Below are 25203 nucleotides of genomic sequence, written 5' to 3'. Positions count from 1 at the left end.
TCCGACTGAGGACCATGGTCTCAGATTTGGAGGTGCTGATTCTCATCCCAGCCGCTTCACACTCGGCTGCGAACTGCTCCAGTGAGAGTTGGAGGTCACGGCTTGATGAAGCCAACAGAACCACATCATCACCAAAAGGCAGAGATGCAATACTGAGACCACCAAACCGGACCCCCTCTACGCCTCGGCTGCGCCTAGAAAGTCTGTCCATAAAAGTTATGAACAGAATCGGCGACAAAGGGCAGCCTTGGCGGAGTCCAACCCTCACCGGGAATGAGTCCGACTTACAGCCAGATATGCGGACCAAACTCTGACTCCGGTCGACAGGGACCGAACAGCCCGTATCAGGGGGTTCGGTACCCCATACTCCCGAAGCACCCTCCACAGGGGCAGGATCTCATCTCCGACCTGGAAAGGGCATGCCACCCTTTTCCGACTGAGGACCATGGTCTCAGATTTGGAGGTGCTGATTCTCATCCCAGCCGCTTCACACTCGGCTGCGAACTGCTCCAGTGAGAGTTGGAGGTCACGGCTTGATGAAGCCAACAGAACCACATCATCACCAAAAGGCAGAGATGCAATACTGAGACCACCAAACCGGACCCCCTCTACGCCTCGGCTGCGCCTAGAAAGTCTGTCCATAAAAGTTATGAACAGAATCGGCGACAAAGGGCAGCCTTGGCGGAGTCCAACCCTCACCGGAAATGAGTCCGACTTACAGCCAGATATGCGGACCAAACTCTGACTCCGGTCGACAGGGACCGAACAGCCCGTATCAGGGGGTTCGGTACCCCATACTCCCGAAGCACCCTCCACAGGACTCCCCGAGGGACACGGTCGAACGCCTTCTCCAAGTCCACAAAACACATGTAGACTGGTTGGGCGAACTCCCATGCAACCTCGAGGACCCTGCCGAGGGTGTAGAGCTGGTCCACTGTTCCACGGCCAGGACGAAAACCACACTGCTCCTCCTGAATCTGAGATTCGACTTCCCGATGGACCCTCCTCTTCAGCACCCATGAATAGACCTTACCAGGGAGGCTGAGGAGTGTGATCCCCCTGTAGTTGGAACACACCCTCCAGTCCCCCTTCTTAAAAAGGGGGACCACCACCCCAGTCTGCCAAAGCAGAGGCACTGTCCACGACGTCCACACGATGTTGCAGAGGCGTGTCAACCAGGACAGCCAGAGCCTTTAGGAACTCCGAGCGAATCCCATCCACCCCCGGGGCCCTGCCACCGAGGAGTTTTTTAACTACCTCGGTGACCTCAAACCCAGAGATAGGAGAGCCCGCCTCAGAGAACCCACACTCTGCTTCCTCATGGGAAGGCGTGTCGGTGGAATTGAGGAGGTCTTCGAAGTATTCTCCCCACCGACTCACAACGTCCCGAGTCAAGGTCAGCAGCGCCCCATCCCCACTATACACAGTGTTGGTGGTGCACTGCTTTTCTCTCCTGAGACGCCGGATGGTGGAACAGAGTGTCCAAGACATGCGGCCGCAAGTCCGATGACACGACCACAAAGTCGATCATCGAACTGCGCCCTCGGGTGTCCTGGTGCCAAGTGCACGTGTGGACACCTTATGCTTGAACATGGTGTTCGTTATGGACAATCCGTGACAAGCACAGAAGTCCAATAACAGAACACCGCTCGGGTTCTGATCGGGGGGGCCGTTCCTCCCAATCACGCCCTTCCAGGTCTCACTGTCATTGCCCACGTGAGCATTGAAGTCCCCCAGCAGAACGATTGAGTCCCCAGCGGGAGCGCTCTCCAGCACCCCCTCCAAGGACTCCAAAAAGGGTTGGTACTCTGAACTGGTGTTTGGTGCATAGCCACAAACAACATTCAGGACCCGTCCCCCCACCCGAAGGCAGAGGGAGGCTACCCTCTCGTCCACCGGGATGAACAGGCGCCAAGCCGGGGGGCAATAAGTATACCCACACCTGCTCAGCGCCTCTTACCGTGGGCAACTCCAGAGTGGAAGAGAGTCCAACCCCTCTCCATAGGACTGGTACCAGACCCCAAGCTGTGTGTGGAGGCGAGTCCGACTATATCTCGTCGGAACTTCTCGACCTCGGGCTCCTTCCCTGCCAGAGAGGTGACATTCCACGTCCCTAGAGCCAGCTTCTGTAGCCGGGGATCGGATCGCCAAGGCCCACCGCCCACGTCACACTGCACCCGACCCCTATGGCCCCTCCCACAGGTGGTGAGCCATAGGAAGGGGGACCCACGTTACCCTTTCGGGCTGTGCCTGGCCGGGCCCCATGGGTGTAGGCCCGGCCACCAGGCGCTCGCCTTCGTGCCTCACCACCAGGCCTGGCTCCAGTGGGGGGCCCCGGTGACCCGCGTCTGGGCAAGGGAAAATGAAGTCCATTGTTTGTCGTCATCATTAGGGGTCTTTGAGCCGTGCATTGTCTGGTCTCTCACCTAGGACCTGTTTGTCTTGGGTGACCCTGCCAGGGGCATAAAGCCCCAGACAACTTAGCTCCTAGGATCACTGGGACACACAAACCCCTCCACCACGACAAGGTGACGGCTCAAGGAGGGGATGGCCCTGTGTTACAGTCTTATTCACTGTTCCTCACAGGTTGCTAAAATGCAATGTATGATATGAGCTAAAGAAACCTGGAGATAGTTTGCCTGTGATACGCAAGAAAAAAACAAGAAAAGAGTAAAGTTTAAGGACTTTGTAGGTTTTATTAATAAGCAAGTGTGCAGCACCCTCTTTATGGAAATATAAAAGACACTACTGTAAGTGCGAAAGAATCACTCCAACAGAAATTTGCAACAAGCAGATATGAACAAATCAAAGAAAGTGTTCGACAGCTGTAGCTTCTTCAAAAGCTGAAAGTGAAGGTGGAAGCTGGAAAAGAGCAAACCAACATCAACAATGTCAGAAGATATGTATAGCAACCACTGTGTCTACTGCAAAGGAGATCAACTCAGTCTCCCACTGTGTAAAAAAAAAATAAAATCAAGGACAAAGCTCACAAAGAACAAATTTATTTTTTGAGAAGCAATGGTCTATGTTTTGCTAGTTTGAAACATGGTCATATGAGTAAAAGCTGCAAAGAAAAGGCTCAGTGTCAAGAATGTTCTCGCATGCATCCCACTCTGCTGCACATTAACTTTAAAGACAAAGAAGTAGTAAAGGAAAACTGTGAACAGCAAACAGTGTCAAGTGCTCTTGTCCAAATGGCAAAAACTGTTGGTATTACTGGGACCGGTAAAGAAGACTGCACTCTTTCAATAATTACAGTACGTGTCAAATGTCAAAGGGAACAAAGCTTGTGACCACCTTTGCATTTTTGAACCCAGGTAGCATGGCTACATTTGTCATGCAGTCACTGATAGATCAGTTGGGCTTGAATGGACACAACACAAGCATTTTAATACGAACAATGGGACGAAATGAAGATGTTGAGGTTCGCTCTCGGAGTGACTAGGTTGGATAAAATGAGCTCATCAGAAGGACAGCCAAGGTTCGATGTTTTGGAGACAAAGATAGAGAGAGCAGAATTCGATGGTTTGGACACGACCAGAGGAGAAATAGTGAAATAGTTAGTTCTTTTTATACAGTGTATTTGTTGAGTGTGAGGGGGGAAAAAAGGTCAAAATAAGTATTGTGTTTAAAAATGTGATAAAAATAAAATTTAAAAAAATATTAACTTACTAACATATGAACAACCATCCACAAATCAAATACATTGACTGTATAACAGGCCACAGAATTTGAAATGCAAGGAGTGCAGTGTTATGCTGCTTCTAAGGTTGGATTTGACGCATCACAATGCACAGGAAAACATTCATGAGACACATGCTCTAGTATGGGCTTACATACATACTGTATATTTTATTTGTTTTTATGTTTAGCCTTCTGTCAAATATAGTAAACAAAAACAAAGTCAACTCCTTTATCCCATGCTTACTTACTTCTTCTTTTCCTTTCGGCTTGTCCCGTTAGTGGTCGCCACAGCGCGTCATCCTTTTCCATGAGAGCCTATCTCCTGCATCCTCCTCTCGAACACCAACTGCCATCATGTCTTCCCTCACGACATCCATCAACCTTCTCTTTGGTCTTCCTCTAGCTCTCTTGCCTGGCAGCTCCATCCCCATCATCCTTCTACCAATATACTCACTCTTTCTCCTCTGGACGTGTCCAAACCATTGAAGTCTGCTCTCTCTAACTTTGTCTCCAAAACATCGAACCTTGGCTGTCCCTCTGATGAGCTCATTTCTAATTTTATCCAACCTGGTCACTCCGAGAGCGAACCTCAACATCTTCATTTCCGCCACCTCCAGCTCTGCTTCCTGTTTTCTCTTCAGTGCCACTGTCTCTAATCCATACATCATGGCTGGCCTCACCACTGTTTTATAAACTTTGCCCTTCATCCTAGCAGAGACTCTTCTGTCACATAACACACCTGACACCTTCCTCCACCCGTTCCAACCTGCTTGGACCCGTTTCTTCACTTCCTGACCACACTCACCATTGCTCTGGACGGTTGACCCCAAGTATTTAAAGTCCTCTACCTTTGCCATCTCTTCTCCCTGTAGCCTCATTCTTCCCCCACCACCCCTCTCATTCATGCACATATATTCTGTTTTACTTCGGCTAATCTTCATTCCTCTTCTTTCCAGTGCATGCCTCCATCTTTCTAACTGTTCCTCCAGCTGCTCCCTGCTTTCACTGCAGATCACAATGTCATCTGCAAACATCATGGTCCACGGGGATTCCAGTCTAACCTCATCTGTCAGCCTATCCATCACCACTGCAAAAAGGAAGGGGCTCAGGGCTGATCCCTGATGCAGTCCCACGTCCACCTTAAATTCTTCTGTCACACCGACAGCACACCTCACTGCTGTTCTGCTGCCCTCGTACATGTCCTGTATTATTCTAACATACTTCTCTGCCACTCCAGACTTCCGCATGCAGTACCACAGTTCCTCTCTGGGTACTCTGTCATAGGCTTTCTCTAGATCTACAAAGACACAATGTAGCTCCTTCTGACCTTCTCTGTACTTTTCCATCAACATCCTCAAGGCAAATAATGCATCTGTGGTACTCTTTCTAGGCATGAAACCATACTGTTGCTCGCAAATACTCACTTCTGTCCTGAGTCTAGCCTCCACTACTCTTTCCCATAACTTCATTGTGTGGCTCATCAACTTTATTCCTCTATAGTTGCCACAGCTCTGCACATCACCTTTGTTCTTAAAAATGGGCACCAGTACACTTTTCCTCCATTCCTCAGGCATCTTCTCACGCACTAGAATTCTATTGAACAAGCTGGTCAAAAACTCCACAGCCACCTCTCCTAGATGCTTCCATACCTCCACAGGAATGTCATCAGGACCAACTGCCTTTCCATTTTTCATTCTCTTTAATGCCTTTCTAACTTCCCCCTTACTAATCATTGCCACTTCCTGGTCCACCACACTTGCCTCTTCTACTCTCCCTTCTCTATCATTTTCCTCATTCATCAACTCCTCGAAGTATTCTTTCCATCTACCTAGCACACTGCTGGCACCAGTCAACATATTTCCATCTCTATCCTTAATCACCCTAACCTGCTGCACATCCTTCCCATCTCTATCCCTCTGTCTGGCCAGCCTGTATAGATCCTTTTCTCCTTCTTTAGTGTCCAACCTGCCATACATGTCATCATATGCCTCTTGTTTTGCCTTTGCCACCTCTACCTTTGCCCTGTGTCGCATCTCAATGTATTCCTTTCGCCTCTCCTTGGTCCTCTCATTGTCCCACTTCTTCTTAGCTAACCGTTTTCCTTGTATGATTTCCTGTACTGTGAGGTTCCACCACCAAGTCTCCTTCTCTCCTTTCCTGCCAGAAGATACACCAAGTACTCTCCTGCCTGCTTCTCTGATCACCTTGGCTGCAGTGGTCCAGTCTTCTGGAAGCTCTTCCCATCCACCGAGAGCCTGTATCACCTCTTCCCGAAAAGCTGCACAACACTCGTCCTGTCTCAGCTTCCACCACATGGTTCTCTTCTCTGCCTTTGTCTTCCTAATTTTCCTCCCCACCACCAGAGTCATCTTACACACCACCATCCTATGCTGTCTAGCCACACTCTCCCCTACCACTACCTTACAGTTGGTAACCTCCTTCAGATTACATCGTCTGCACAAGATGTAATCCACCTGTGTGCTTCTACCTCCGCTCTTGTAGGTCACCCTATGTTCGTGCCTCTTCTGGAAAAAAGTGTTCACTACAGCCATTTGCATCCTTGTTGCAAAGTCTACCACCATCTGTCCCTCCAAGTTCCTTTCCTGGATACCGTACTTACCCATCACTTCTTCATCACCCTTATTACCTTCACCAACATGTCCATTACAATCTGCACCAATTACGACTCTCTCTCTGTCTGGGATGCTCTGAACTACATCATCTAGCTCCTTCCAGAATTTCTCTTTCACCTCTAGGTCACATCCTACCTGTGGGGCATAGCCACTAATCACATTACACATAACACCCTCAATTTCAAATTTCAGCCTCATCACTCGATCTGATACTCTTTTCACCTCCAAGACATTCTTAGCCAACTCTTCTTTTAAAATAACCCCGACTCCATTTCTCTTCCCATCTACACCATGGTAAAATAATTTAAACCCTGCCCCTAAACTTCTAGCCTTACTGCCTTTCCACCTGGTCTCCTGGACACACAATATATCAACCTTTCTCCTAATCATCATGTCAACCAACTCCCGGGATTTTCCTGTCATAGTCCCAACATTCAAAGTCCCCACATTCAGTTCTAGGCTCTGTGTTTTCCTCTTCTCTTTCTGCCGAAGAACCCGCTTTCCACCTCTTCTTCTTCTTCTTCTTCTTTGACTTCGACCCACAGTAGCTGAATTTCCAACAGCGCCCTGCAGGTTGACGGCGCCGGTGGCGGACGTTGTTAACCCGGGCCACGACCGATCCGGTATGGAATTCTTTGGATGAACGCTCATATTTGTTTGGCAAGGTTTTAAGCCGGATGCCCTTCCTGACGCAACCCTCTGCATTTATCCGGGCTTGGGACCGGCCTACAGTTTGCACTGACTTGTGCCCCCCATAGGGCTGCATTCCCATGCTTACTTACTCTTTCTTCCAAATTGTGCACTTTGTAAGTGGACTTTCTGGTTTGTGGCTGTTATTACCCTTGATAAGTCTTCCACGGTGGACGACTGGTTAGAGCGTCTGCCTCACAGTTCTAAGGACCGGGGTTCAATCCCCGGCCCCGCCTGTGTGGAGTTTGCATGTTCTCCCCGTGCCTGCATGGGTTTTCTCCGGGCACTCCGGTTTCCTCCCACATCCCAAAAACATGCATGCGTGTACCCCGCCTCCTGCCTGATGATAGGATGGGATGGAAGTCTTCCATTTGACTACAACCCCAATTCCAATGAAGTTGGGACGTTGTGTTAAACATAAATAAAAACAGAATACAATGATTTGCAAATCACGTTCAATCTATATTTAATTGAATACACTGCAATGACAAGCTATTTAATGTTCAAACTGATAAACTATTGGTTTTAGCAATTATTATTGTAGACCATCCAAGATATGTTTACTTGTATGTGATGTCACTTAAGTTTAAGCTAATCACCACTTTTGGCTAATATGCTAAGCTACTAAAATGACGTCGTGCATGTGAATGTGAATTGTATATATTGTTCTCTTATTTAAATACTGAATACAATGATTTATGTAAAGTACACTGGTGTGCAATGTGCACTAAATGTATGTGTATTAGACATCTGATATTGATATCTAGTTCTTGTTCTGTGTTGTTGCAGACCAAAATCAATCAGGATATGAGTCTGTGCTCTCTAACAGGAGCACCTCCCCGTACCTTGCCACTCTAAAACTGAACTGCAACCCCAATTCCAATGTAGTTGGGACGTTGTGTTAAACATAAATAAAAACAGAATACAATGATTTGCAAATCATGTTCAATCTATATTTATTTGAATACACTACAAAGACAAGCTATTTAATGTTCAAACTGATAAACTTTATTGTTTTTCGCAAATAATCATTAGCTTAAAATTTTATGGCTGCAACACGTTCCAAAGTGGCAAAAAAGACTGAGAAAGTTGAGGAATGCCCATCAAACACCTGTTTGGAACATCCCACAGGTGAACAGGCTTATTGGAAACAGGTGGGTGCCATGATTGGGTATAAAAGGAGCTTCCCTGGATTGCTCAGTCATTCACAAGCAAAGATAGGGTGAGGTTCACCTCTTTGTGAACAAGTGCGTGAGAAAATAGTCGAACAGTTTAAGGACAATGTTCCTCAACGTACAAACAATTGCAAGGAATTTACGGATTTCATCATCTACGGTTCATAATACCATCAAAAGGTTCAGAGAAACTGGAGAAATCACTGCATGTAAGCGGCAAGGCCGAAAACCAACATTGAATGCCCGTGACCTTCGATCCCTCAGGCGGCACTGCATCAAAAACCAACATCAATGTATAAAGGATATCACCACATGGGCTCAGGAACACTTCAGAAAACCAATAGTCAGTAAATACATTAAATATCTTGTCTTTGTAGTGTATTCAATTAAATATAGGTTGAACATGATTGGCAAATTATTGCATTCTGTTTTTATTTATGTTTAACACAACGTCCCAACTTCATTGGAATTGGGGTTGTAGATGGAGACATCATATTCCTTTTTTAATCCTTTCTGTTTGATGGTCCTTCAAGCCAGATAAAGTATAAATCAAGGTATGGAACCGACAGATGACCAGACTGAATCTGCACCACAGCATGCTTCACACAGAGAGTGACCCCCCCCCTCCAGCTTCACTGACTGATTTCGTCTGATTATTACTTCAGAGGGACAAACTCACACCATACAATTGGCTGCTTCTCGTCAGCATTCACAAAGTGGGAAAACGCGCTCATCGGAGGAGCACCAGCTTCGCATCCACATGGTCATTTCGATCATCCTGAGCTAGATTTTCCTCTCTTTTCTCAGATGTGGAAACAGCACAGCTCGGCGCTACATCAATAAGTGCAACCTGAAACTACTATGCAAAGCAAAAGCCATTTATCAACAACACCCAGAAACGCCGCCGGCTTCTCTGGGCTCGAGCTCATCGAAGATGGACTGATGCAAAGTGGAAAAATGTTCTGTGGTCCAACGAGTCCACATTTCAAATTGTTTTTGGAAATTGTGGACGTCGTGTCCTCCGGGCCAAAGAGGACAAGAACCATCCAGACTGTTATGGACGCAAAGTTCAAAAGCCATCCTCTGTGATGGTATGGGGCTGTGTTAGTGCCAATGGCATGGGTAACTTACACATCTGTGAAGGCACCATTAATGCTGAAAGGTACATACAGGTTTTGGAGAAACATATGCTGCCATCCAAGCAATGTCTTTTTCATGGACACCCCTGGTTATTTCAGCAAGACAATGCCAAACCACATTATGCACGTGTTACAACAGCGTGGCTTCGTAGTAAAAGAGTACTATACTGGCCTGCCTGCAGTCCAGACCTGTCTCCCATTGAATGCGGCGTATTATGAAGCGTAAAATATGACAATGGAGACCCGGACTGTTGACCAGCTGAAGCTGTACATCAAGCAAGAATGGGAAAGAATTCCACCTACAAAGCTTCAACAATTAGTGTCCTCAGTTCCCAAATGTTTATTGAATGTTGTTAAAAGAAAAGGTGATGTAACATAGTGGTAAACATGACCCTATCCCAGCTTTTTGGGAATGTGTTGCAGCCACAAAATTCAAAGTTAATGATTATTTGCTAAAAACAATAACGTTTATCAGTTTGAACATTAAATATCTTGTCTTTGTAGTGTATTCAATTAAATATAGGTTGAACATGATTGAAAGTCATTGTATTCTGTTTCTATTTATGTTTAACACAACGTCCCAACTTCATTGGAATTGGGGTTGTACAAGGGACTTGCTTTTAGTTGCGACATGGATAGATTGATAGGTAGCTCGACGGATGGACGGACAGATAGATAGATCGATCGATCGATAGTTTATTCAACATCTCAGTTTAAAATACGTCATGGATTAAAAACAAATGTCAATGATTGCTCACTATAGTCGTAGCCCATTGGTGTCCTTTGTTTTAACATAAGATACAAGACAAGACACAAACATAAAATGACATAGCACGACACATCATGTACACATGCTAATAATTCCTCCCTCTCTTTTTGGACTTTGGCTAGTAGCCATTTCCTAACATTCAATTTATAACTGTGGGTTTGTGCTCCGTTTAACAGTGAAAGGCAGTTCAGTTCCGCTCCTTTGTAGGCAAATGAGCATTGCCCCATTTTAGTTCTACTCCTCCGGGGGAGCAGATTGCCTGAGACGGACCTAGTTCTGTGTTTGTGAGATTCCCCAGCTCTGGAAAAAGAGCTGCTTAAAGTATACTGGGGTCCTGTTCTTAATTACCTTATGTACCATGTTGAGCCTCAGCTGTGTCACTCGAGCCTCAACTACTTCGTCCTTCTAACATTTTGTTTCTGGCAAGAAACTTTGTTCAGGCGTTAAATTTACCCAGCAACTGTAAGGCCATTCCCTCCCCACCCAAAACGTCATCTAAAACACACCCTAGTTACTTCACTGATGTCCTTGCATCTATCGCAACAGACCCGACCTCTATTCTTATCTCCTGGGCCTTATTTAATGTGGGTTTAGACCCAAATAGAACATACTCTGTCTTCCCTAAATGAAGTGACAGTGTATTATCACATAACCAGCTGCTTTTTAGTGAGTTCCTCTCCTAGCCTATTTTGAAGTGTGCTCTTGTCTTTGTGTGACTTGAGCAGGGGCGTAGCCCCTGATTCAGGGGGTCCATAGCCCATATAATACCTTCATGGAGGGCCCCCTCCAAAAATAATTTGTTGACTGGGGTGGGGTGGGGTTTTTTGGGCCCCCTGCGAGACAGCCAGGGGCCCCCCAAATGCTCAGGGCCCTGAGACAGTTGTCCCCAAGTTTGACACCCCTGAACCTGAGCAAAGCTGCATCACCTGCGTATAAATACAAGTTACAGGAACAAGCATCTCTCATGTCATTACTATAAAGTAAAAATTTAAGTGGTCCTAAAATGCTTCCTTGTAGAACCCCACATACTACTAGTTTGGTGTCGGACATAAAGGTTGTGCAGGCTGGCTGTGCCGAAGAAAATCACAAGAGACTATGCTGAAAACTGTGGAGAGCATTTTGTCTCTGTGGCAGAGGAAAGGGGAGTTGTACAAAAAGTAACCATAACTGGAACGAAGTGCATGAACAATGGTCGGTGCAACAAGACACCTCCCATTTCAACACATGCCTTGGATTGCTCACATTTGCAAAGCGCTATGACTGTTAGCCTTGCTGATAGTGGGTTTAGTGATGCATTAGCAAAGATGTGGCAAGATAGTGGGTCACTTTAAACACAGCCCTGCTTATAAAGAGGAACTACACCAGGAGCAATCAAAACTGGGGCAAGAAAATGAGCCACTCATGCAGGATGTAGCCACAAGGTGGAATTCAACACTGGAAATGATCTCTCATTTACTGAAGAATCAAGAGGCAGTTTTTGCTGCCAAACAAACAGAACCACAAGCTAGTCAGCTGCTTGAACTCCAAACCAAAAGCTGGCAACTGTCCTTGAGGCATGCAGTTAAATAAAAATATTTTTTATGGCATTTATTGTCCCCTCCTTGAGCCGTCACCTTGTCGTGGTGGAGGGGTTTGTGTGTCCCAGTGATCCTAGGAGCTAAGTTGTCTGGGGCTTTATGCCCCTGGCAGGGTCACCCATGACAAACAGGTCCTAGGTGAGGGACCAGACAAAGCACGGCTCAAAGACCCCTAATGATGACGACAAACAATGGACTTCGTTTTCCCTTGCCCGGACGCGTGCCACCGGGGCCCCCCACTGGAGCCAGGCCTGGTGGTGGGGCTCGAAGGCGAATGCCTGGTGGCCGGGCCTGCACCCATGGGGCCCGGCCGGGCACAGCCCAAAAGGGTAACGTGGGTCCCCCTTCCCATGGGCTCACCACCTGTGGGAGGGGCCATAGGGGTCGGGTGCAGTGTGAGCTGGACGGTGGCCGAAGGCGGGGACCTTGGCGATCCGATCCCCGGCTACAGAAGCTGGCTCTAGGGACGTGGAATGTCACCTCTCTGGCAGGGAAGGAGCCCGAGCTGGTGTGTGAGGTCGAGAAGTTCCGACTCGATATAGTCGGACTCGCCTCCACACACACCTTGGGCTCTGGTACCAGTCCTCTCGAGAGGGGTTGGACTCTCTTCCACTCTGGAGTTGCCCATGGTGAGAGGCGCCGAGCAGGTGTGGGTATACTTATTGTCCCCCGGCTCGGCGCCTGTACGTTGGGGTTCACCCCGGTGGATGAGAGGGTAGCCTCCCTTCGCCTTCGGGTGGGGGGACGGGTCCTGACTGTTGTTTGTGCCTATGCACCAAACAGCAGTTCAGAGTACCCACCCTTTTTGGAGTCCTTGGAGGGTGTGCTGGAGAGCGCTCCCGCTGGAGACTCCATTGTTCTGTTGGGGGACTTCAATGCTCACGTGGGCAATGACAGTGAGACCTGGAAGGGCGCGATTGGGAGGAACGGCCCCCCCAATCAGAACCCGAGCGGTGTTCTGTTATTGGACTTCTGTGCTCGTCACGGATTGTCCATAACGAACACCATGTTCAAGCATAAGGGTGTCCACACGTGCACTTGGCACCAGGACACCCTAGGTCGCAGTTCGATGATCGACTTTGTGGTCGTGTCATCGGACTTGCGGCCGCATGTCTTGGACACTCGGGTGAAGAGAGGGGCGGAGCTGTCAACTGATCACTGATCTGAGTTGGCTCCGATGGTGGGGGAAGATGCCGGTCCGACGTGGCAGGCCCAAACGTATTGTGAGGGTCTGCTGGGAACGTCTGGCAGAATCCCCTGTCAGAAGGAGTTTCAACTCCCACCTCCGACAGAACTTTGCTCATGTTCCGGGGGAGGCGGGGGACATCGAGTCCGAGTGGACCATGTTCCGCGCCTCCATTGCTGAGGCGGCCGACCGGAGCTGTGGCCGTAAGGTGGTCGGTGCCTGTCGTGGCGGCAATCCCCGAACCCGTTGGTGGACACCAACGGTGAGGGATGCCGTCAAGCTGAAGAAGGAGTCCTATCGGGCCTTTTTGGCCTGTGGGACTCCTGAGGCAGCTGCTGGGTACCGGCTGGCCAAGCGGAATGCAGCTCTGGTGGTCGCTGAAGCAAAAACCCGGGCATGGGAGGAGTTCGGTGAGGCCATGGAGAAAGACTTCCGGACGGCTTCGAGGAAATTCTGGTCCACCATCCGACGTCTCAGGAGAGGAAAGCAGTGCACCACCAACACTGTGTATAGTGGGGATGGGGCGCTTCTGACCTCGACTCGGGACGTTGTGAGTCGGTGGGGAGAATACTTCGAAGACCTCCTCAATTCCACTGACATGCCTTCCTATGGGGAAGCAGAGTGTGGGTTCTCTGAGGCGGGCTCTCCTATCTCTGGGTTTGAGGTCACCGAGGTAGTTAAAAAGCTCCTCAGTGGCAGGGCCCCGGGGGTGGATGAGATTTGTCCGGAGTTCCTAAAGGCTCTGGATGTTGTGGGGCTGTCCTGGTTGACACGCCTCTGCAACATCGCGTGGACATCGGGGACAGTGCCTCTGGATTGGCAGACTGGGGTGGTGGTCCCCCTTTTTAAGAAGGGGGACCGGAGGGTGTGTTCCAACTACAGGGGGATCACACTGCTCAGCCTCCCTGGTAAGGTCTATTCAGGGGTGCTGGAGAGGAGGGTCCGTCGGGAAGTCGAATCTCAGATTCAGGAGGAGCAGTGTGGTTTTCGTCCTGGCCGTGGAACAGTGGACCAGCTCTACACCCTCGGCAGGGTCCTCGAGAGTGCATGGGAGTTCGCCCAACCAGTCTACATGTGTTTTGTGGACTTGGAGAAGGCGTTTGACCGTGTCCCTCTGGGAGTCCTGTGGAGAGTGCTTCAGGAGTATGGGGTACCGAAACCCCTGATACGGGCTGTTCGGTCCCTGTACGACCGGAGTCAGAGTTTGGTCCGCATATCCGGCAGTAAGTCGGACTCGTTCCCGGTGAGGGTTGGACTCCGCCAAGGCTGCCCTTTGTCGCCGATTCTGTTCATAACTTTTATGGACAGAATTTCTAGGCGCAGCCGAGGCGTAGAGGGGGTCCGGTTTGGTGGCCTCAGTATTGCATCTCTGCTTTTTGCAGATGATGTGGTTCTGTTGGCTTCATCAAGCCGTGACCTCCAACTCTCATTGGAGCAGTTCGCAGCCGAGTGTGAAGCGGCTGGGATGAGAATCAGCACCTCCAAATCTGAGACCATGGTCCTCAGTCGGGAAAGGGTGGCATGCCATCTCCAGGTCAGGGATGAGATCCTGCCCCAAGTGGAGGAATTCAAGTATCTTGGGGTCTTGTTCACGAGTGAGGGAAGAATGGAACGGGAGATCGACAGGCGGATCGGTGCAGCGTCTGCAGTGATGCGGACTTTGTATCGGTCCATTGTGGTAAAGAAAGAGCTAAGCCGAAAGGCGAAGCTCTCAATTTACCGGTCGATCTTCGTTCCTACCCTCACCTATGGTCATGAGCTGTGGGTCGTGACCGAAAGAACAAGATCCCGGATACAAGCGGCCGAAATGAGTTTCCTCCGCAGGGTGTCCGGGCTCTCCCTTAGAGATAGGGTGAGAAGCTCGGTCATCCGGGAGGATCTCAGAGTAGAGCCGCTGCTCCTCCGCATTGAGAGGAGCCAGATGAGGTGGCTGGGGCATCTGATTCGGATGCCTCCCGGACGCCTCCCTGGTGAGGTGTTCCGGGCATGTCCCACCGGGAGGAGACCCCGGGGACGACCCAGGACACGCTGGAGAGACTACATCCTTCGGCTGGCCTGGGAACGCCTCGGGATCCCCCCGGAAGAGCTGGATGAAGTGGCTGGGGAGAGGGAAGTCTGGGCGTCCCTGCTGAAGCTGCTGCCCCCGCGACCCGACCCGGATAAGCGGTAGAGAATGGATGGATGGATGGATGGCATTTATTGTTTCTTTACTAGGCTCCATACTTGACATTTATTTTGTAGATTAATAATTACTTTCCTGAATTGTTTACAGCAGATTGTTGACTGAACTCCTTGGAGGTGAGACATATGTCTCATGTTTAGTGGTCCTACCTGCTCTCCACCACCTGTACCGTACCATGGAGGTCTCCAATAATGACTCAACCTACACTGTGAGTCAAATTCAACACAACCTTCACAAAGGACTTATCCCAACCGTCCTTGTCAAGTTTATTTGCATAGCCCTTAATCACAAAAACGTGAAATTTTCAAAACAGTAATTACATTACCTTTCTCAAAACACTTTGTTTCTTATAGCAAAACACCATGGATTACCTGAAAAAGTCAGTTTCTTGCTCAAAATCCTTTGTTCACCTCTCAAAACTAAATATCTGCTTCAATGAACATGTCAGTGCCATCAGAATGACAAGTCTGTGTTTCACTGTGTATGGATAAGACAGTCAAATTGCTTAGTCATGTTGTCAATGTAACAATTTACTTTCAAGGGATGTTCGGATGGAAACTGACTACAGTTTTGATGACAATTATTGTAAATTGTAAGTTTACACCTAAGTGCATGTGGGGGATTGATTGCGAGACAACAAGATGCACAGACCCTTTTATTGTTTGTACTGTAATTTGTTGACAGACCTCATCTCATTGCGATACAGAAAGGAAAAGACAGCACTGCATAGCACACAGGAAAAAAAATTTAGTCGAAAAAAGTAGTCGGAAAAAAACCTAAGCCCATGATTGAGAATGTGGTCTACAAGTGGGACTCTTACGGTATCGTATCAGGAACATGCATTTGTCCTCAGCCTTCTGCTTCTTCTTCGGTTTTGCCTCCCAACTCCCTCGCCACACAGCATAACTCCTCTTCCTCTTTTATTTGGCTGTTGAACCCACCCAATTCCTTGTCCTTCCATTGTCAGAAACAACATTGTAACATTGTGTTGTGCTCCAGCTAAGAGACTGACTTTTGCAGGTAATCCATGGTGTTGTGCTATTTGTACGAATTGTTTTGAGAAATGCACATATTTTGCAAATTTCAAAGAAATGCACCAAACCAACTGAGAAAAACTGTAATTGTTAAAATGATCATTTGAGCCATTTCAGAACGCTGGTTGATCATTGTTTAAACTAATGCTTCACAAATTTCCCTTCACTAGAGTAAGTCAACATTCACCTTGGGCAAAAAAAGCTGAATGGAAAGTCTAATGTATATGTATAGAAATATGCTTCACATATTATGACAACTTCTACAACCATTTTGCATGTACAGACTTTATGTGATGAACTAATGCCTAAATGTTGTGGGGGTGAGACTATTCAACAGAGAACACTATAAATCAGAATCAGAATCAGAATCAGAATCATCTTTATTTGCCAAGTATGTCCAAAACACACAAGGAATTTGTCTCCGGTAGTTGGAGCCGCTCTAGTACAACAGACAGTCAATTTACAGAACACTTTGGAGACATAAAGACATTAACAGAAAACAACAACAAACAACAATTGTGCAAAAAGATGCAGAGTCCTCAGTTCGAATGGCTAATATCGCAATAGTCCGGTGCAATGACCATTGTGCAAAGGGCACTGAGACTTCAAGGAGTGTATGCGGTTTAAAGTGACGAGTACTGCGATAATCTGGGACAATGGTTGTGCAAATGTTACAGATACTCCTCAATCAGTGTGCAAATGGAGCAGATACTACTCTGGCATGAGTGGCCACTATATGCAAATAGTGCAGCACGACGAGACAACTACAGTGAGTGCACGAGTAATACATAATACAGAAATGTGACAACGAACTCAAGTCAAAAAATTGCCAGCTTGTTGTAATGGAATTGTAAGTTAGCTGTTCAAGAAGTTGATTGCAAGAGGGAAGAAGCTGTTGGAATGTCTACTAGTTCTAGTTTGCATTGATCGGTAGCGCCTACCTGAGGGAAGGAGCTGGAAGAGCTGGTGACCAGGGTGGGGAGGGTCCGAGAGGATTTTGCACGCCCTTGTCTTAGTTCTGGCAGCGTGCAAGTCCTCAAGGGTGGGTAGGGGGGGTACCGACAATCCTTTCAGCAGTTTTGATTGTCCGTTGCAGTCGGAGTTTGTCCTTTTTTGTAGCAGCACCAAACCAGACTGTGATGGAAGAACACAGGACTGATTCGATGACCGCTGTGTAGAACTGTCTCAGCAGCTCCGGTGGCAGGCCATGCTTTCTCAGAAGCCGCAGGAAGTACATCCTCTGCTGGGCCTTTTTGAGGACGGAGTTGATGTTGGTCGCCCACTTCAGGTCCTGGGAGATTGTAATTCCCAGGAACTTGAAGGTCTCGACGGTTGACACAAGGCAGCTGGACAGCGTGAGGGGCAGCTGTGGCGAAGGATGCCTCCTGAAGTCCACGATCATCTCTACAGTCTTGAGCGTGTTCAGCTCCAGGTTGTGTCGGCCGCACCACAGCTCCAGCCGCTCCGCTTCCTGTCGATATGCAGACTCGTCACCGTCCTTGATGAGGCCGATGACAGTGGTGTCATCTGCAAACTTCAGGAGTTTGACAGTCAGGTTCGCTGAGGTGCAGTCGTTCGTGTAGAGAGAGAAGAGCAGCGGAGAGAGGACACAACCTTGGGGCGCCCCAGTGCTGATGCTGCGTGTGGATGAGGTGGCCTCCCCCAGCCTGACCAGCTGTGTCCTGCCCGTCAGAAAGCTGGTAATCCACTGGCAGATGGCAGGTGAGACGCTGAGCTGGAGAAGCTTGGATGAAAGGAGTTCAGGGATGATGGTGTTGAACGCTGAGCTGAAGTCCACGAACAGGATCCTCGCGTAGGTCCCTGCACTGTCGAGGTGTTCTAGGATGAAGTGCAGTCCCATGTTGACTGCATCATCCGCAGATCTGTTCGCTTGGTAGGCAAACTGCAGGGGGTCCAGCAGGGGACCTGTGACACTCTTGAGGTGGTCCAGCACAAGACGTTCAAAGGACTTCATGACCACAGATGTCAAAGCGACAGGCCTGTAGTCATTCAGACCCGAGATTGCAGGTTTCTTGGGGACTGGGATGATGGTGGAGCGTTTGAAGCAGGATGGAACTTCGCACATTTCCAGTGATCTGTTGAAGATCTGAGTGAAGACTGGCGCGAGCTGGTCCGCGCAGACTTTGAGGCAGGATGGAGACACGTGGTCTGGGCCTGCCGCTTTGTTAATCTTTTGTTGGTTGAAGATGCATCTCACATCCTGTTCATGGATGGTTAACGCAGAGGTCAGAGGTGTGATTGTGGTCGCGGGTGCGGCCGGATTGGTGTGTGGTGTGAAACTGTCCTTTTCAAATCTGCAGTAGAAGGTATTCAAGTCGTTGGCTAGTGTGCTATTGTTCTCAGCTTGGGGGGATCGTCGCTTGTAATTAGTCAGCGACTGGAATGCATGCCAGACTGATTTAGAGTCGTTTGCGCTAAACTGTTTTTCCAACTTTGCTGTATAGATCCTCTTTGCAATGTTAATTTCTTTGGTGAGCTGGTTTCTAGCTCGATTATACAGGGCCCTGTCCCCGCTCTGATATGCGTCCTCCTTAGCTTGGCGAAGCTGCTTAAGTTTAGCAGTGAACCACGGCTTATTGTTGTTGAATGTGCGAAATGATTTTGTTGGAACACAGACCTCTTCACAGAAACTGATATAGGATGTAACAGTGTCCGTATATTCATCCAGGCTGCCAGCTGAATTTTCAAAGACACTCCAGTCTGTGCAGTCTAAGCAGCTTTGAAGTTCCATCTTGGCTTCATTTGTCCACTTTTTGACTGTTTTCACTGTAGGCTTCGCACATTTAAGTTCTTGCCTGTACGTCGGTATTAAGTGAATTAAGCAGTGATCAGACGAGCCCAAGGCTGCACGAGGTATAGCACGGTATGCGTTTTTTACCGTGGTGTAGCAGTGGTCTAAAGTATTATTTTCCCTGGTAGGACAGTCGATGTGCTGCTTGTATTTAGGGAGTTCGTGGTTGAGTTTAGCTTTGTTAAAGTCCCCGAGAATAATGAGGGGTGAGTCGGGGTGTTTTTTTTCAATTTCGTTGATTTGATCGGCGAGCGTTAGCAATGCGGCGTTCGTGTTAGCTTGAGGCGGAATATAGACGCCAGCGAGAATGAATGATGCGAACTCACGTGGCGAGTAGAATGGTTTACAATTTAAGAATAGCGACTCCAAATGCGGGCTGCAGTGTGTGCTGATCACCGTGACGTCCGTACACCATTTTTCGTTGATATAGAGGCATATCCCACCGCCCTTTGTTTTCCCCGATGATTCCATGTCGCGGTCCGCTCGATGAATGTGGAAACCGGGAAGCATAATGCCGGCATCGGGTACAGCGTCGCAAAGCCAGGTCTCCGTGAAGCACATGGCCGCGGAACGTCCGAAGTCTTTACGTGTCTTTAACAGAAGATGAAGCTCGTCCATTTTGTTGGGTAGGGAGCGTACGTTCGCGAGGTGGATCGACGGGAACGCCAATCTGTGTCCTCTCTTGCGGAGTTTCACCTGAATGCCGGCTCGCTTCCCTCTGTGGCGCCGCTTCCGTCTCCATGCGCCGAAAACCGCGGACGCCGCTCCGGTGAGTAACTCTGGGAAAAAACTGAGCGGATATTCGAAAGTTGGTGACAGAAAGTCTGGAGTAGACTCCTTGATGGTTAGCAGGTCTCCCCTTGTGTAAGTGAGTCGTGTAAGGTCTCCAAAGACGGACGAAAAACACAAAAACAAAGACAATACTAGAGAGCGCGTTACCGAGGCGACCACACTGGTAGGCGCCATCTTGCCAAACATTGTGATCAACATGATATAAGCAATTGATAATGTAGGAAACAGTAGAGAATTGTATATAATATTTGCACGGATGTAACAAAGTTTTGCAACTTGTTCAAAGAAATGAGGAACTGCTTTATTGATGTGCACAAGTGACACAATAAAGATTGAAAAAGTAGTTTTGAGAATATCAATTCTATCTGAGAAATGTACCAAAGCGACTGAGAAAAACTGTAATTCCAGGTTTTGTTGTGGAAAAAGCAGCTTCCCTCTACATGTTGAATACTGGATATCGCACTCCACCTAAAAATAACTCCTCTGTAGTTTGTAAGGCCAGCATTGTGGCTGCATGGGCAGCATTGTGACCGACTGGTTAGCACATCCGCCTCACAGTTCAGAGTTTCTGAATTCAGATCCATACTCCGGCCTTCATGTGTGGAGTAAAACATGCCAGGTCGGTTAATTGAAGGCTAAATTGTCCATAGGTGTGCAACCCTCATAAAATTAATTTTAATAAAACTGAAATGAATATGTAGCACAGTGAACGACTGGTTAGCACATCTGTCTCTCAGGTCTGTGGTCCCGGGTTCAAATCCGGCCTTGCCTGGGTGGAGTTTGCATGGTCTGCCCGTGCCTGCGTGGGTTTTCTCTTGGTACTCCGGTTTCCTCCCACATCCCCAAAAAATGCTTGGTAGGTTAATTGAAGACTCTAAATATCCCGTAGGTGTGAATGTGAGTGTGAATGGTTGTTTGTTTATATGTGCCCCGCGATTGGCTGGCAACCACTTCAGAATGGAGCCCACCTCTCAGCCGAAGATAGTTGGGATGGGCTCCAGCACGACCGCGACCCTAGTGAAGATAAGCTGTACGGAAAATGAATGAATGAATGAATGAAATATGTGAATTTAATATCACGAATATGATGGCCTTAAATTAAATGCAAACTTTTCTGAACCCTGAAGTTTCATTTTAACAAGCAGTCACGCGCCTTAAAAACAATTCAGACAAATTGCAATATCAGAATCAACACTTCTTCAGCTAAAACTCTTTCACTAATTAGGTGGATGAGAAGATATTTAGGGCTTTTGCTGGAAAGTTGGCCCAAGTGCTGAATACAGTCCAGCTTTCAGAAAAGAGTGCGAAAGATTTAAGTCTTCTCTAACACATAAAAAGAAAAGGGTATCTCAGAGTAGACTTCAAAGATACATACTGTATGTGTCTTACATTGTTTATGAGGCATTTCCGTAAAAGAAAAGCTGGCAGCACTTTTTTCACTGAGCAACATACATAGTGCAGCTGACCACTGAAAGCATATCTGTTAAATATTGACATGTATATGTATTAGCTTTATTATTTATTAATGGTGTTAAGACCAAAATGTAACTGAAAATACTCATCGTAAGTCTTTTTATACATGTATGCTCACACTGCCAGCCTTTTGAGAACCAACACCCGCAGACAATTTTTTTTATTTTAACATAAATTAAGCAATCTGGAAGACTGAAGACTACAATAAGGCAAAAATATATATATTTTTTTTAATTCTTCACGCAGAATAACGTATTTACACGTTGATGTACAAATTTGAGATTAAAATAAAATTTTCCTCATTTCTTTGGTTTTTTTGTTTTGGCCTCCAACTTGAGCCAGGCCCATCTCCACCTGCACCTGATGCTGTACCACATGAATAGCATCCTCGTCTTTAAGCACTCATTCTGGAAAAGAGTTGACTAAAATCATTGTTTGTTTCATTTCATTTTTCACTATTACCAACTTCAATCGCAAATGCATCCTCCAGTATATTATATATATAATGTATACTATTTTTCTGTTTTTATTGGCCATTTCTGAATTCGAAGTTAGTTAATTCTGTGTTGTAATCCCTAACATCACTCCGTCGCTTAATACATTTAACATTAACATCCGTAAACTAATTAGATAATTGTAGGCGCGTTTCCTAATAAATACAACATGTACTACGGGATCAACTCTTGTCGCTGATGTTACAAATAGAATCACCTTTTTTGTCATGAACATGGATGCATGCATGCACACGAAATTTGTTCTCTGCATTTTACCCAGTGAACACACACACTTGTTAGTGGAACACACTGGAGCAGAAATTGTTGATAAATAAGCAATAATTAATAAATAAAAGTAGCGAGCGACATTTAGATCATTATAATGGAGTAAAAGTACCGTTACTTCTTAACAGTAGAAGCGGCGGAAGTGTTTTTTCTGGTCTCGTCAACTCCTCAGAATCAGAATCATCTTTATTTGCCAAGTATGTCCAAAACACACAAGGAATTTGTCTCCGGTAGTTGGAGCCGCTCTAGTACAACAGACAGTCAATTTACAGAACACTTTGGAGACATAAAGACATTGACAAAAAACAACAACAAACAACAATTGTGCAAAAAGATGCAGAGTCCTCAGTTCGAATGGCTAATGACGCAATAGTCCGGTGCAATGACCATTGTGCAAAGGGCACTGAGACTTCAAGGAGTGTATGCGGTTTAAAGTGACGAGTACTGCGATAATCTGGGACAATGGTTGTGCAAATGTTACAGATACTCCTCAATCAGTGTGCAAATGAAGCAGATACTACTCTGGCATGAGTGGCCACTATATGCAAATAGTGCAGCACGGCGAGACAACTACAGTGAGTGCACGAGTAATACATAATACAGAATACAGAAATGTGACAACGAACTCAAGTCAAAAAATTGCCAGCTTGTTGTAATGGAATTGTAAGTTAGCTGTTCAAGAAGTTGATTGCAAGAGGGAAGAAGCTGTTGGAATGTCTACTAGTTCTAGTTTGCATTGATCGGTAGCGCCTACCTGAGGGAAGGAGCTGGAAGAGCTGGTGACCGGGGTGGGGAGGGTCCGAGAGGATTTTGCACGCCCTTGTCTTAGTTCTGGCAGCGTGCAAGTCCTCAAGGGTGGGTAGGGGGGGTACCGACAATCCTTTCAGCAGTTTTGATTGTCCGTTGCAGTCGGAGTTTGTCCTTTTTTGTAGCAGCACCAAACCAGACTGTGATGGAAGAACACAGGACTGATTCGATGACCGCTGTGTAGAACTGTCTCAGCAGCTCCGGTGGCAGGCCATGCTTTCTCAGAAGCCGCAGGAAGTACATCCTCTGCTGGGCCTTTTTGAGGACGGAGTTGATGTTGGTCGTCCACTTCAGGTCCTGGGAGATTGTAATTCCCAGGAACTTGAAGGTCTCGACGGTTGACACAAGGCAGCTGGACAGCGTGAGGGGCAGCTGTGGCGAAGGATGCCTCCTGAAGTCCACGATCATCTCTACAGTCTTGAGCGTGTTCAGCTCCAGGTTGTGTCGGCCGCACCACAGCTCCAGCCGCTCCGCTTCCTGTCGATATGCAGACTCGTCACCGTCCTTGATGAGGCCGATGACAGTGGTGTCATCTGCAAACTTCAGGAGTTTGACAGTCGGGTTCGCTGAGGTGCAGTCGTTCGTGTAGAGAGAGAAGAGCAGCGGAGAGAGGACACAACCTTGGGGCGCCCCAGTGCTGATGCTGCGTGTGGATGAGGTGGCCTCCCCCAGCCTGACCTGCTGTGTCCTGCCCGTCAGAAAGCTGTAGATCCACTGGCAGATGGCAGGTGAGACGCTGAGCTGGAGAAGCTTGGATGAAAGGAGTTCAGGGATGATGGTGTTGAACGCTGAGCTGAAGTCCACGAACAGGATCCTCGCGTAGGTCCCTGCACTGTCGAGGTGTTCTAGGATGAAGTGCAGTCCCATGTTGACTGCATCATCCGCAGATCTGTTCGCTTGGTAGGCAAACTGCAGGGGGTCCAGCAGGGGACCTGTGACACTCTTGAGGTGGTCCAGCACAAGACGTTCAAAGGACTTCATGACCACAGATGTCAAAGCGACAGGCCTGTAGTCATTCAGACCCGAGATTGCAGGTTTCTTGGGGACTGGGATGATGGTGGAGCGTTTGAAGCAGGATGGAACTTCGCACATTTCCAGTGATCTGTTGAAGATCTGAGTGAAGACTGGCGCGAGCTGGTCCGCGCAGACTTTGAGGCAGGATGGAGACACGTGGTCCGGGCCTGCCGCTTTGTTAATCTTTTGTTGTTTGAAGATGCGTCTCACATCCTGTTCATGGATGGTTAACGCAGAAGTCAGAGGTGTGATTGTGGTCGCGGGTGGGGCCGGGTTGGTGTGTGGTGTGAAACTGTCCTTTTCAAATCTGCAGTAGAAGGTATTCAAGTCGTTGGCTAGTGTGCTATTGTTCTCAGCTTGGGGGGATCGTCGCTTGTAATTAGTCAGCGACTGGAATGCATGCCAGACTGATTTAGAGTCGTTTGCGCTAAACTGTTTTTCCAACTTTGCTGTATAGATCCTCTTTGCAATGTTAATTTCTTTGGTCAGCTGGTTTCTAGCTCGATTATACAGGGCCCTGTCCCCGCTCTGATATGCGTCCTCCTTAGCTTGGCGAAGCTGCTTAAGTTTAGCAGTGAACCACGGCTTATTGTTGTTGAATGTGCGAAATGATTTTGTTGGAACACAGACCTCTTCACAGAAACTGATATAGGATGTGACAGTGTCCGTATATTCATCCAGGCTGCCAGCTGAATTTTCAAAGACACTCCAGTCTGTGCAGTCTAAGCAGCTTTGAAGTTCCATCTTGGCTTCATTTGTCCACTTTTTGACTGTTTTCACTGTAGGCTTCGCACATTTAAGTTCTTGCCTGTACGTCGGTATTAAGTGAATTAAGCAGTGATCAGACGAGCCCAAGGCTGCACGAGGTATAGCACGGTATGCGTTTTTTACCGTGGTGTAGCAGTGGTCTAAAGTATTATTTTCCCTGGTAGGACAGTCGATGTGCTGCTTGTATTTAGGGAGTTCGTGGTTGAGTTTAGCTTTGTTAAAGTCCCCGAGAATAATGAGGGGTGAGTCGGGGTGTTTTTTTTCAATTTCGTTGACTTGATCGGCGAGCGTTAGCAATGCGGCGTTCGTGTTAGCTTGAGGCGGAATATAGACGGCAGCGAGAATGAATGATGCGAACTCACGTGGCGAGTAGAATGGTTTACAATTTAAGAATAGCGACTCCAAATGCGGGCTGCAGTGTGTGCTGATCACCGTGACGTCCGTACACCATTTTTCGTTGATATAGAGGCATATCCCGCCGCCCTTTGTTTTCCCCGATGATTCCATGTCGCGGTCCGCTCGATGAATGTGGAAACCGGGAAGCATAATGCCGGCATCAGGTACAGCGTCGCAGAGCCAGGTCTCCGTGAAGCACATGGCCGCGGAACGTCCGAAGTCTTTACTTGTCTTTAACAGAAGATGAAGCTCGTCCATTTTGTTGGGTAGGGAGCGTACGTTCGCGAGGTGGA

At 47.7% G+C, this 25203-nt stretch overlaps 1 protein-coding gene across 1 annotated transcript; it reads right to left on the bottom strand.

The window, feature by feature from the left end:
* Nucleotides 1–3877: 3877 nt before the first annotated feature.
* On the bottom strand, nt 3878–7292 carry LOC133487963 (uncharacterized). Its single transcript, XM_061795314.1, has one exon. The coding sequence runs from the start codon at nt 7020–7022 to the stop codon at nt 3960–3962; it is 3063 nt and encodes a 1020-aa protein (XP_061651298.1). The 5' UTR covers nt 7023–7292; the 3' UTR covers nt 3878–3959.
* Between the last annotated feature and the right edge of the window lie 17911 nt (nt 7293–25203).

Source organism: Phyllopteryx taeniolatus, chromosome 13 (genome assembly GCF_024500385.1).
Source record: "Phyllopteryx taeniolatus isolate TA_2022b chromosome 13, UOR_Ptae_1.2, whole genome shotgun sequence".
In the NCBI taxonomy this organism is placed as follows: domain Eukaryota; kingdom Metazoa; phylum Chordata; class Actinopteri; order Syngnathiformes; family Syngnathidae; genus Phyllopteryx; species Phyllopteryx taeniolatus.
The sequence above is the reverse complement of the archived record's forward strand: the minus strand, read 5'-3'. Positions and strand labels throughout refer to the sequence as shown.

Coding starts and splice junctions, on each gene's coding strand:
- LOC133487963 (XM_061795314.1), bottom strand. CDS start 7,022: ATGCAGAGGGTTGCGTCAGGAAGGGCATCCGGCTTAAAACCTTGCCAA.